We start from the raw sequence: 12,467 nt of genomic DNA on the forward strand, positions 1-12,467 counted from the left end.
GCTTTAGATTTCCTCTGGACACAGCCTAATGGTGGGTTTATAATTGACTGTTCAGTCCCTTCACAGTCAGTGGAGGGACTTAGATTAATGTCGATCCATGATGCTTAGTTGCCACACAAATGTCCAAAAGAACCAATGTAAAGCAGTAAGAACAGCAGGTTGCTTTGCTTACTGCTGGTCATTATCTAGACCAACAATTGTATTGTTGAGTTACTTTTACACGGCATAGGGAGTATTGTAATCAAGCAGTATATAAACTGTTTAAATGAATAAATTAGATGGTGATTGCAGTATGTCTCCTGTAAGGAATAAAATCTGATTCTGTTGGCTCTTTGCAGCACGTGGCCCTTTGCATCAAATTGATTGCAGCCTGGTTTGTGCCTGATGTCCCCAGGAGCATTAAGAACCAGCATCTAGAACAAAAACGTGAAAGACTGTTGAAAAGACTCAGGTGTGTGTTTTATCCAAATATGATTCTCTTGAGAGGCAAACAATGGACAATAAAGCTGCAGGGAGCAGGCTCTTGAGCTGGGGTATTGTTTGGGGAGGGGGGTTGTTGTTATTTATATATTTTTGGTATATTTATTTTCAGATCTTATTTTGATTTATGTGGAAATTGTTTAGTTTGGTTGTGTACTTTTTGATGCTGTAAGGTTCTCAGTTAGTTGCTCATGAGTAAGCAGCCAGGACTCCGCTGTTTCCTTTAAAGATTTTATTGTGCAAACTATGTACAGTGCAGAGCTAAAAAGTTCATGTCTGCATCAAGCGGTGTCAGAATCCGGGAATTACCCCTTCCGGTTCTGACCCCAACAAAAGAGTTTCGGTATCCGAAACCCTGCCTTCCATCTTTCTCTTCACCCCACAACATCTTTGGGGCAACGGAAATTGCGTTCCTCCTGTATCGCCCTTGGCACTAAGGGAGTGCTGGGTCTCTCTTGCATCCCCAGAGCCTCTACTCCCTTTCCCCTGTGAACTCTGCCCTTCCTCACTGGATGTCTCACTGCTCCTCTTGCTACCAGAGGAGATGCTGCTGGCAAGGTGGGACTGGGGCTCTCTGTAGCATCTGGAGAGCCCTTCCACCACCTTGCGCTGCATAGGGGACAGTTCCCTGACAGATGCATTTTATTTATTGTTTATGACTACTTTTTATGTTTGTAATGTAAATCATTTCATGCTTGTAAGCCACCTTTAGCATGATTTTAACTATGGACAGGGGCATAGCAAGGTAAATTGGTACCCGGGGGCAAAAAAATTTTTGTCCCCCCCCCCCAGGCATGGGAAGGTCAGGTGGTACCTGGTGCGGAAAATTTCTTTTCACCCCCCCATTGATTCCCCCCCCAAATGGTTTTACGTTATTTCATATTTTCTTACAAAGGAATAATAACAAGTAATAATAAAAAAGCTTTTATTTATATCCCACCCTCCCCGGCCAAAGTCGGGCTCATGGTGGCTAACATCAGATACATAACATTGGTATAAAATCAAACAATAATTAAATTACCTCCTAAAAACATCTCAAAATCAAATTAAAGTCTAATTAGATGGCTTTCCACAGGGTTAGGGTTGGGAACAGTAAGTGTTCTCTGAACTGAAATTTCAGCCTTCATGACATAGGAAAACAGCCAAGTGAACAGCTATTTTGGTGGAGGAGGGTCAAGATATTAACCGATATGCATGAAATTTTATATATAGCTATATAATCCCTAGTATAGTAAGATAAGACCTTCAGAGCAGGCATTAAAAATTTTTTAAAAAAAATTCAAAAAAAAAATATTTCCAAACAAAAAGTGTTCCTTGATAATTGGTCACCCCCTGCATTATGGAACCCTTGGTGGTCCCCCCACCCCCCTTTCTACGCCCCTGACGATGGAAAGGCAGCATACAAATAAAATGATGATGCCTGGAATAGTCCCAAGTGGATAGCATTACAGCAGATGTTATGGCAGCAGAGATTAATTTTACTTGGTTTTCTTGTTGTACCGTTAACATTTAAATTTAGTTTAATTTAAGCCTGTATGTACTTCCAAGTTGAGCCCTATTGGGGCATTGATTTCACATGATTTACAATGGGGATGGAGAAAAAAATCCATAGAACTCTGATTCCACAATGGACTAATCTGATCAGAGCAGATCATGACCTGGATTAGATCAATAGGTTACTTTAAAACTCACAGTCCTGCAGAACCCAGCACTGAGCCAAGGGCTCCAGGGCTGGCTTTCTCTGTTCATTTCATATGGTTCCCTCCATCCCTTTTTTAAAGTTTCAGAAGTAGTCATCCAGCCATTCAGAGTCTGAAATGGGTAGTACAGTGTGTCTTTTTCAACAGAATAGGGCAAGTCTCTCTGGGAACAATGGAGCTTTTCGATGTTCCATCACTCACAGGGGGGATGTGACTGCTGTGTTTTTTTGCATCATCATCATCATCATCATCACCATCATCTAATATGCCACCCACCTGATTGGGTTGCCCCTGCCACTCTAGTTGGCTCCCAACAAAAAATAGTAAAAACACAATACAACCTCAAATACTAAAAACTTCCCTTAACAGGGCTGCCTTCAGATGTCTTTTAAAAATCACATAGCTGAGAGCAAGGGAATGTTATCAAGACCAGGGCTTCCGCTGATGTGATTCCTCTGCTTAAGACACAAACATACCCAGCTGTTTATCATGCCCACATAAGTTTGTCTCCTGAAAGTGACCTGTGGGAATATTTTTGTTCAAAGTGCAAATAAATCCTTGATGTATCATTCTGTAAGGTGGTTCCATACAGCAGGTGGCAATTCTGTTTTATCCCCACAACTGAGATGGTTTCATGCTCTCTTATATGAAATTAAATATTCTTGCATTCTCCTTTCTATTTTAAATGCTTAAATGGCATAGGAAGGACCCTCACTGGCTTCCCTTTCAGGTATTAGTTAAGCCCACACCTCTTTAGCTCCACCATTTTTTCCCTTGCAATTAAAATGCTGCATCTTGCAACTGAAATTGAGAATAGTTGTTTCTATATATTTTAGAAGAATGGATGACTCCACAGAAGTATAGTGATACATCATATGAGAGTGCTGGGATCAAGAGAAGAAATCCTAGAGCCAAGCATTTAGAAGAATGGTGCTGTAGACTTTGAAGATGCCAGCTGAACTCTGCAGGCATAGCTTGATCTTTTGTTTACTGTTCTTGGATTTTACCTCTTCACTGAAAGGAAACAATGCCATTGCTTTGCATGGTAAGATTATTTTGAATATTCAAGTGTTTCTAGGAGACTACAGGGTAGGAACAATGTCACATGTCAGAGCATGAGGTAGAAGTAAGCAGGAGTGTTTGCACTGTCAATAAAATAACTCTATTGCTATAAAGTTAAAATAATTTTGGTTACACCAAAACTTCCATGCTCTGCTGCCACCACTCATAACAGATTTGACACTTAACGCCCATGAAACTCTCACGGCTGGCTCAGACTCAGAGTATAAATCAACATGAAATATTTTAACTCTCATGGCTCATAGGAATATATATTAATATCTTTTCATTTCCTTTATCACCTTGATGGTGCTCTTTGAGTGGAAAGAAATATATTGTTTGTATAACATATATTTCCTTTGTATAATTGAACAGCACATGTGCACAGTTATTTTTATAGGGGCTTGTTTGTTTGTTTGTTTGTTTGTTTGTTTGTTTGTTTGTTTGCATCAAAGCCTCCAAACTGCTGTTTAAAGTTCTGGAGAACTGTTATTTTGAAGAGTTTCCATAATTTCTGTATGTGCTGACATCCTTTTAGAGATTACTTCCTTTAGCTTTTTAATGGTACACCATTTGATAAAAGTTTCTTGTGTGCTGGTTTATAAAAAGGGACCCAATTAACTGCCTACCTCATAAAGATGATGGGAAGTTTAACTCATTTCTGAAAAGCACTTTAAGGCCTTTACCTATATTGTAAACACTTTTGATTCTATCATTACATCAAGCCACTGGGATAGTTGCCCTCATTGAAGCTATGAATGAAACCCGTCAAAGGTGGCAATGTTTGTATTACCTCACTCAACTTTTTTACATATAAGTTGGGTCAGGTGTACCCACACATAAACTTCACAAGAATAGGTATATTTTTCCTTGGATTCTTAATTCATGATGCTGTTAGAACCCAGTTTCTGACCAATCCAGAAATGTGTGTGTATTTACAAAGATTATATACAGTAGTTCCTTTATTAATTCACTCATCCTAAAGAGGCCAGCTGTTCATAGAACTGTGTATATACATCATTCTTGGACGTAGCAGAACACTGGGCTTTGGTTAGCAGTTTCAGCCTGTGCCTTCTTTCCAATCAAGTATCTAATAATACACAGAAATAAAGCACAATTTTTAAAAATCCTGATCCAAAAAATGTTAAGGCTTCAGGATGTATTTTAGATGTAAGTTCAAATTACATGTGTCCCTTCACCTTTTATAATATGGATTATGTAGAACCACTGAATTAATGTTGATATTCATATGTAACTTATCAACTTGACATTCAGATTCTCTTGTTCTTGTTTGCAAATGTTACATCCTACATGTATTGTTAAGTTACTTGTATTGGAACTAAATCATAGCACTGAGAATGTAAAGATGTAACATGCTAAAGGGCACTTCTATCCTGTTTTTTATCCTCAGCAAAATCCTTTGTGGATATCAGTGATTGCAATTATGCTCTCTTGCTCCTGAAGTTGTTTTTGCAATTTGTACTTTTGACTGAAAAGATCATGCAAAGTTAAAATTCCTATTACGTACCAAATGCCTATATTTTCCCTTTTTTTTCTTTCTTTGACAAATTCTAAATTTAATTGCAAGTTAAGCTTCAGCAGCAATCACAAGTTCATTCCTTGAAAGCCAATGGGACTTGGATTCTAGCTGAAACATATCTGTTTGAGAATCTCTATAATGTAATTCTGGAAGCATCTTGCTCAGGGAAGTGCCTTTAAAATTGCGCCTTATAGCAATATGAAGCTTTGGCTCTAGATTACTTTAACACAAATCCTTACATATTGAATCAGGGAAGTTAATTCAATTTGTAATTCTTTAGGCTTTCTGTTCTTATGCCATACTGTTTAAAGTTGTACTTTTAAAGAAAACACAGTTACTCTGAAATACTGTGCAATGTCTAATTTTTATCAAATGAATTTTTATACAATAAACTTTTAAAAACTTTTAAGCATAAAGACTGGACTGGCTTTATTTTAATTTGGACAGAGTAGTCAGAAATCTTATGTTTAGAGAGAGACCTATATTTTGAGGTTTTGTATCAAAGGGTGTTGGGTATAGCTCTGGTATAAAAAACAACAACCATGTGCAATGCGGGCCATAAGGGGAGTTGAAAATAAACTGAAAATGAGGACACCTTCTAACTGATGTAAGATAACTTTATTAAACATGTAACTAATCAGGGCAGTCTTGTACTCCACATGGAAACCTTAGGAACAATGCCACTAATGCAACATGCAATAGTTGGTCTCCACTGCTGCCTTACATATGAACATAGCAAGCGGCCTTATATTGAGTCAGACAATTGGTCCATGTAGCTCAGTATTGTCTACACTGACTGGCAGCAGCTCTCCAGGATTCCACACATGGAGTTTCTCCCAGCCCTAAATGAAGATTGAACCTGGGACCTTCTGTATGCAAGACAATGCTCTCCCACAGTCTTGAAAGTGGAGCCAACTATAACTGATCTCTTATTTTTGAAAATGTGTGTGATGTTTTTGTTAAGTTGTACCGAGTTCTGAAAAAAAGGATATTAAAAAAACATAATTCTTCAGCAACTATAGGCAGTGCTAATATGAAGTGGAACACTACACCTTGAAAGTCCCCTCGTTACATTATTTTTATTTTTCTAAGAGCATGCATGTGTAGACTACAGCTTTCCCATAAACTCCTATTTTGCTCTTTCTTTCCTTTACCACCCTGGCCCCAATGTATTAATTCTGAAAACTTCAATTTGGCAAGGTGCCTTCTGAATGACAAAAAGGAGAGTCTAGATATTACTTTTAATACCTACTTTGGTGCACTCCAGAGTTTGGAGACACTACTTTTATGGACAGTCCCCACGATGATGTGTCAGAGAAGCGCAACAATACAATATAGACATCCTTCTTCTTGCCTGCACATGGGATTTGATGCTATAATGCATTGTTATATATGACTATGTTGTTTAGATGTGTTTATGATGAATATGTGTTGTAATGATATTTGTTTCTTATAATACTGTAATAGATTTTAAAAGTAAAATCTATCTAGGTAAAAGGAAAACTTTTTCCCTCAATACTACAAATCTATGAATTTTCCTATATTCTCTATAATGTTGGTTGTATTCCAGAATATAATGCATACTGCTACTTTTCTAATATCAATCCTGCTGATTTTTATCCTTCTTTAACCCCATATTAGTGCTCCAGATTTGAACATACTCACATCTTGTGTTCATCATTTGCGGTCCTTCTCCAGGTCCTCCCTCTCTAAGAGAATTTCTGAAGCTTGCAAAAAGGGGAAGATCCTTTTCAGCTGTGGCACCTCATATAGGGAATGCTTTCTCTGGGGAGGTTCACCTGATGCTGACATCAACATCTTTGGGACACCAGGTTAAGCTTACTGCTGCTTCAGTGATATATTCTGGGAGGCACTGGTTTAGGCTTGGGAAGTCACCTGGCATGCATTACCTATAACTAAAGGAGTGCTGAACCTGTTGTTAACATCTCTGTTGAGTCACTAAACTTTAGTGGACCACCTCAATATTAGTGAACACTCAGTGCTAATGCTTTGTTCTATCACTATAGAAGGGTAAACCATTATTATTGGATATGTTAGCTACCTAACAACTTGTAATTGGGTATTGCGACACAGGAACATTTAAAGCAGTGGTGGCTAGCCTGTGGTCCTCCGGACTCCCTACACACACCATCTATGTTGGCTGGGGCTGATGAGAGGTGGAGTCCACCACTTTGTGGAGGACTACAAGTTAGCCACCCCTATTTTAAAAGGTTTACTATCATGCTTGTCTGCATATGTGATAATGCTAATTTCAAAGATGTAAGGAACATGCATCTGCTCTGAATTTTCAGTAGCAGCATCTGTGGATAGGGACAGTGATAAGAAATGTACCTAGAAGAATTGCAGCAATGCTTCTCGGTTGAACTTTTTGAAAGGAAAGGAAATCCCTTATTGTACAAGCAGCTGGTAGTGGAACTAGGCTAATAAAAATTGCTAGATCTTATTGCTGTCCTTTTTAAAATATATAATTTCCCATATTTTATTTTAAAATATTTGGAAATACATAATGAGATCTCAGTTCTATTACTGAGAATAAAATCTCATCAACTGAAGTAAATTACACAAAGGTCAAAATGTTTCGAACTGGAAAGTGTTGCTCATTCTCACATTCCAGGAGCTGAGGTTCTTCCTTAAAAAAGAAAAAAGTTAAGAATTATAGCAAAATATGTCAAAAGTGTTTTCTTTTCTATCCTGATATAATAGATCTCAGGGTGTTTTGCCTTCACATCACTTGCTTTCCATTGAATTAAAGCTATTATGCCGAGTGGGTGAGACCCTGGCGTTAAACAGTGTGCTGTTTAATATTCAGAGTTTGACATCCAGTCTGTATGGAATGAATGGAGCGGAGGTTTGTCCTAATCACGTCCGGGTTAGTATGGCAATTCCTATTAAAGGATCCATCTAAAACAGACAGAATTTTATTATAGCACGTTCAGCAGAAGGAACATCCTGGCACCTGCATCTGAATTGCCATGGAGAGACACTCACTACTTTGTGCCTCTTAATGCTCTTTATAGTACTGGAAGCTTACATGATAAAAAGGGGTTTATTTTAGAAGACAAGGCTTTTAGTGTTGCAGTAAATTCTCATACACAGGATTAGTCTGATGGGCTCATTATTGTAACTTACAGTCATTTATTTATGCTCAGGAGTGAAGAAGCAGGAAAGTGAAATTACACACATCATTAATACTTTCCAAAGCTTGTCTAATGTCTGCTATTACTTCCTTTTCTACTTTAATGCTGCTCAATGTTTTCTCTCTCAAGACAGCCAGTGCTACAGAGAGCACTAACAATCCCATTAAGTAGGTTACCTTTCAGCCATTAGCTATATGGGGTCTCTTCTTCCCAAAGATGAAGTGATCTGCATATTGTCCTCAGTCTCAATTTGCCTAATACACAGTTCAGAATCTTTAACATAAATCTGCACAATATACATATGTAAGTTTTATTTCCCATCTTTCCTCCAAGGAACTGAAGGTAGCAGAAATACCCCCCTCCTTTAACCTCACAAAAATCCTGTGACATACATAACACTAATGACTAGCCCAAGATCACCTAGTGAGCTTCTTGGCTGGCAGAATTTGAAAATGGGTCTCCCCAGTGCTAATCTGACACTCTGGTTAATGCGATCACTGTTAGTGATATAGTAACAGGGGGATATAGGCTGGTATCGCTCCAGTACTCTCTCCCCACCCCACCCCACCCCCAGAGTGATTACAACATGTGCTGGAGTACCAGGGGGATTGAATTGCTATGGTCAATGTTTACTGCCTGCAGCCATAGGCCATTGCCAGTACAATGAGATACACAAACATAAAAGATAAGGAAATGAAATTTCTATTTAAAATTAAAATTACCTTAAAGCTTATTTGTGTTGCTCTTAATTGTACTTTGCTCAAATTAACAAGTCACTATTGCAAGCCACTGACATTTGGTTCAAAATTATTGCCATCACTCATGTTCTTGCTTCCATTGCTTCACATGACCGGGTGTGGGGGCACTGGGGGGTATTTGAGGTCTCCGACACTGTTTTGCTCATGTGGATTGTTGTGTACCCACTTCCATGCTTGTAATAAAGCTCCCCCCATTCACCCACATAGATTCATGCATTGCAGTAGCTTGGACTAGATGACACTCGAGGTCACTTCCAACTCTACAATTCTGTGACTCTATGCCTTGTGTATATTGGCATGTTTCTTGCCATGAATGCTGTGGAAGTACTGGCTGCAATTATGCAGGTTGGGGGAAGGGCTGCAATGTGTGCATGTGTTTGTTTACAATGTCATGTTTTGGCATGCTCATTTGTTTGTGTGTGTGTGTGTATCTGTGACTGGCCATGCATGCGGAGGCAGAAAGTATGCCAGGATTGGGTGGTGGTGTTGCTATGGATGCAATGAGTGTCCATTATCTTCACTGAGCTTGGGCAGTTTCTGTAGTCCCTCCTAGCCACCACCGTGTGGGATTTGGGTCAAGAATTTTTATGCCAGCAGATTGCAGCAGCCATGCAACATGGCAGATTCCTTTAATTTAGATTGTTCTACTAGGTTGTAATATTTACTCCTGTTCATTTCCTGGGTAAAGGTTTTTTGTTTTTGTTTAAGTTGTACACAAACAGGTATAGAAATAGCTGGACACATGCCCAGAACAGAAAAAAGTTATGGAAACTGAGGAAAGGGGCAGAAAAACAGCCCAAATACCTTCAAATTCATTAATAAGGAAAACAGATAGACAAGGCAGCGTAACTGAAACATACCAAATCATTCTACAAAGCTCAGCAAGCAGCAAAACAGCAATAAATAAAGGAAATGTGTAGAGGCTAACATGCCAAAAATGCACACAGGAAAAATTGGACTTGATGACCTGTTTGTAATATAAGGTCTCCCTGTCTGGAAACCCACTATGTTCTTTAAATGTACCCTGAAACGGGGGATATTATTCTTAGCGAACTACATCCACCGTATCTGAAGAAGTGTGCATGCACACGAAAGCTCATACCAAGAACAAACTTAGTTGGTCTCTAAGGTGCTACTGGAAGGATTTTTTTTAATTTGTTTTTACATCCACTTTGTTTCATGGGGCTTAATGTAAACCACATTGAGGATTCATTCAACGCACAGTCTTCGTAAGATTATATAAGAGAAAAGGTTGCAAGAAAGCCTTGCCTTCAAACTCCCTGCACATCTCTTGGAAAAGGAAGAGAACCAGCAGCATCCAAACCTAGCCCAAGCAGCATCTTAGGAGAAAAAAGGCTGAAAATTCTGTAACAACAGAGGGAAGCTGATGCCGGTCCTTTTCTCCATCCTCCTCTGTATATATCGTTAAAAACAAGAAGTTAAGAGTACCAGGCACGTGATTACTCAGGTCTATCTCCGTTTCTTGTTTGCGGCACAGTTTACATCAGTATGTATCTAGATCGATAGTTTTAATGGACCTATGAAAGGAAGTCGCCAATAACATTACCTATATGCAGGTCTGATACACAAACTTACTTAAGCAAGACATTTTGTCCGCATTCCTGTAACTCCCAGCTGGCGCCTAACGAACAGGAACAGCTGCAAAGCGACCCATTCCGCCCTACTACAACCGGCTGAAGTGCTGGCTCTGAACAACAACTTTTTCCAAGCCTGCTGACTAAGCAAAAAGTTACCATGTTGAAGTTACATATTTTCCAAGCCACCTATCTATAAAGAGTGTAAACAACGCATCCTGCCTGCATAGGTGTGTGGGACCTAAGGCCGAGGCAGCCAGTTGCATGCTGGGAGATGTAGTATTTTCTCACGAAAGGAACTTAGCAGAGAGGAAGCTGCCGCACTACACTACCCAGAATTCCTCTGCGAAGAGAGGTGTGAGGCACCGCCCTTTGCTTACCTGAGCGCAGGTTGTGGGTTCCCATGGCAACGGGGAATAGGGTTAGTTATGAAGACGACTCCTTGTCCCCTCAGCTGCTAAAATTGTTATCTTCGCGCAAGAGGGTTTTTTGGGGTGCAGCTGGGCCATGGCTTCTTGAGTTATAGGTTGGTGTTGCTTTTTTATTTATTGGAGTCTCGCGTGCTGGGTCTTCTCTGTACTAGGCCAGGAAGAGAGAAACACGCACGTGTCATAGTGATAAGAAAAAAGGCATTTCTTTTCTTTTTAAGGCCTCCAAGAGTGGATCTTAGGCAACTTGAGACTATTACTGTGGGAGAGGTAGGTAGCAACTTCTGGTTCCTGGCTTGGGCTGTGCCTTCCTGCAGTACAAAAGCAGTATCGTGAGACATACAGTGAAAATGGGATTGCTGCCTTTAGTAAAGATTAATCCGTTCTTCCTTTTGGTAACACAATTTTAGCGTTATTTTGTAGGTATTCCTCAGTAGTGATTATGTTTGCACATGTTAGGAATTGAGGTTGAAGTTAAATTTGCAGCTTGAAATTGTTTGGTGTAGAAGTAGTCCCCTGTTATCTTTCCTTGGGGCAAAGTGTGTGGTTTGGGGGTTTTCCAGGCATTGTGTTGAGATAATAATCCATATTTTTATTTGAAAAAGGCTTGGGACATGTAAGCAAAACATGGACTCCCCTAACTAAAAGACCTATAGCTTGTTTCTTATTGAAACTAATGGGACTCAGAAGTGCTTAACTTTGGCTGGGCGTGATTAGTTTTTTGTTAGATGAATATACTGTTGCTTCTGAGCTTTAAAAAAAATCCTAAAATAGAATATGATTACTAGATCATATTGGATATATTGGACATTTTATACAGAAGTTGTTGTAAAACTAAATTTTAATTTATTAGCTACAAAATGAATAATTGAAAGGAAGTGGAAATGTTTGGAAGATGATTGATTGCTGGGGAAACTGTGGAGCTGAAATTGTATGGCTTGGTTTCTAGGGCAACAGGTTTCTCTGCATCTGTTCAGAAAAGAATGAAGCCATGCATAAGGGAGAAGTCTATAATCTGTTGGTAAGATTCTACCCTAATTTCATGAGTGGTTTGGACTGTCCAGGCAAATTAAAGCCACATTTGTTAAGAATTCAAGATACATTATAACTAATAAGCTATGCATCTCTGATGTTCCCTGAAATGCATCATTTTGAGCTTCTTGAGGACAATGCTACAGCATCACATGGATAGAACAGATGAAAACAATTTTTGTGATTTGAAGAACCAGATTTTATGGGCCAATATACTTAGGTTACAAAATATTTGGGCCAAAATGCATAATAAAATATCTCCCCACTCTGCTCCAGTTTGTAAGGCTTGTACTCTACCATCAAGCTGCTTTTCAGATGTAGTTAGTTAGACTGAATATTGCTCTTCCCATTGCACTAAATGAGAAACACAGTATTAACAGCAAAAACCTCATCTTGTTGTCTTCCGTGGAAGGCAAATAGGAATCAGAAGGAGTACCATGCCGGGTCATAATTGTGCAGCAATTATAGCATCAGTGCAGTGCAGCAAAATACTCAGGATGTACCAACACAGCACTCTGCAGTTGCTCTGTGCGAGGTTTTGCAAAAGTCAGATATGCGGAGTGTGATGCCACTCTGCAAAATCCTTGAATCGGGAGACCTCCCACCTTAGTACTGTTACCAGTGTTGTGACCACAAACCATATAAATTAGCCAAATGTGACCATTACTGTAAAGCACTCTGCATGTTGAAAGTACTATGTAAATTATAAATAACTAA

At 39.2% G+C, this 12,467-nt stretch overlaps 2 protein-coding genes across 5 annotated transcripts in view; both read left to right on the plus strand.

The window, feature by feature from the left end:
• ANO9 (anoctamin 9) overlaps nucleotides 1-5,188 on the plus strand; it is a 40,749-nt gene extending 35,561 nt beyond the window's left edge. Inside the window, exons 23-24 of the mRNA XM_033156387.1 lie at nucleotides 339-451; nucleotides 3,017-5,188. Coding sequence (XP_033012278.1) covers nucleotides 339-451; nucleotides 3,017-3,044 — 141 coding nt within the window. The 3' untranslated portion in view covers nucleotides 3,045-5,188. The remainder of the gene's footprint in view (nucleotides 1-338; nucleotides 452-3,016) is intronic.
• A 5,457-nt stretch (nucleotides 5,189-10,645) lies between these two features.
• Nucleotides 10,646-12,467, plus strand: part of SIGIRR (single Ig and TIR domain containing) — a 31,542-nt gene continuing 29,720 nt past the window's right edge. For 2 of the 4 annotated variants that reach the window (XM_033156416.1, XM_033156425.1), the window contains exon 1: nucleotides 11,598-11,739. The gene's annotated coding sequence lies outside the window, so the exon portion shown is untranslated. Of the gene's footprint in view, nucleotides 10,817-11,597; nucleotides 11,740-12,467 lie in introns of those variants that run through there. The other 2 variants (XM_033156406.1, XM_033156397.1) reach the window with 2 other exon arrangements.

The sequence above is a fragment of the Lacerta agilis genome, chromosome 1, assembly GCF_009819535.1.
Source record: "Lacerta agilis isolate rLacAgi1 chromosome 1, rLacAgi1.pri, whole genome shotgun sequence".
Lineage (NCBI taxonomy): Eukaryota > Metazoa > Chordata > Lepidosauria > Squamata > Lacertidae > Lacerta > Lacerta agilis.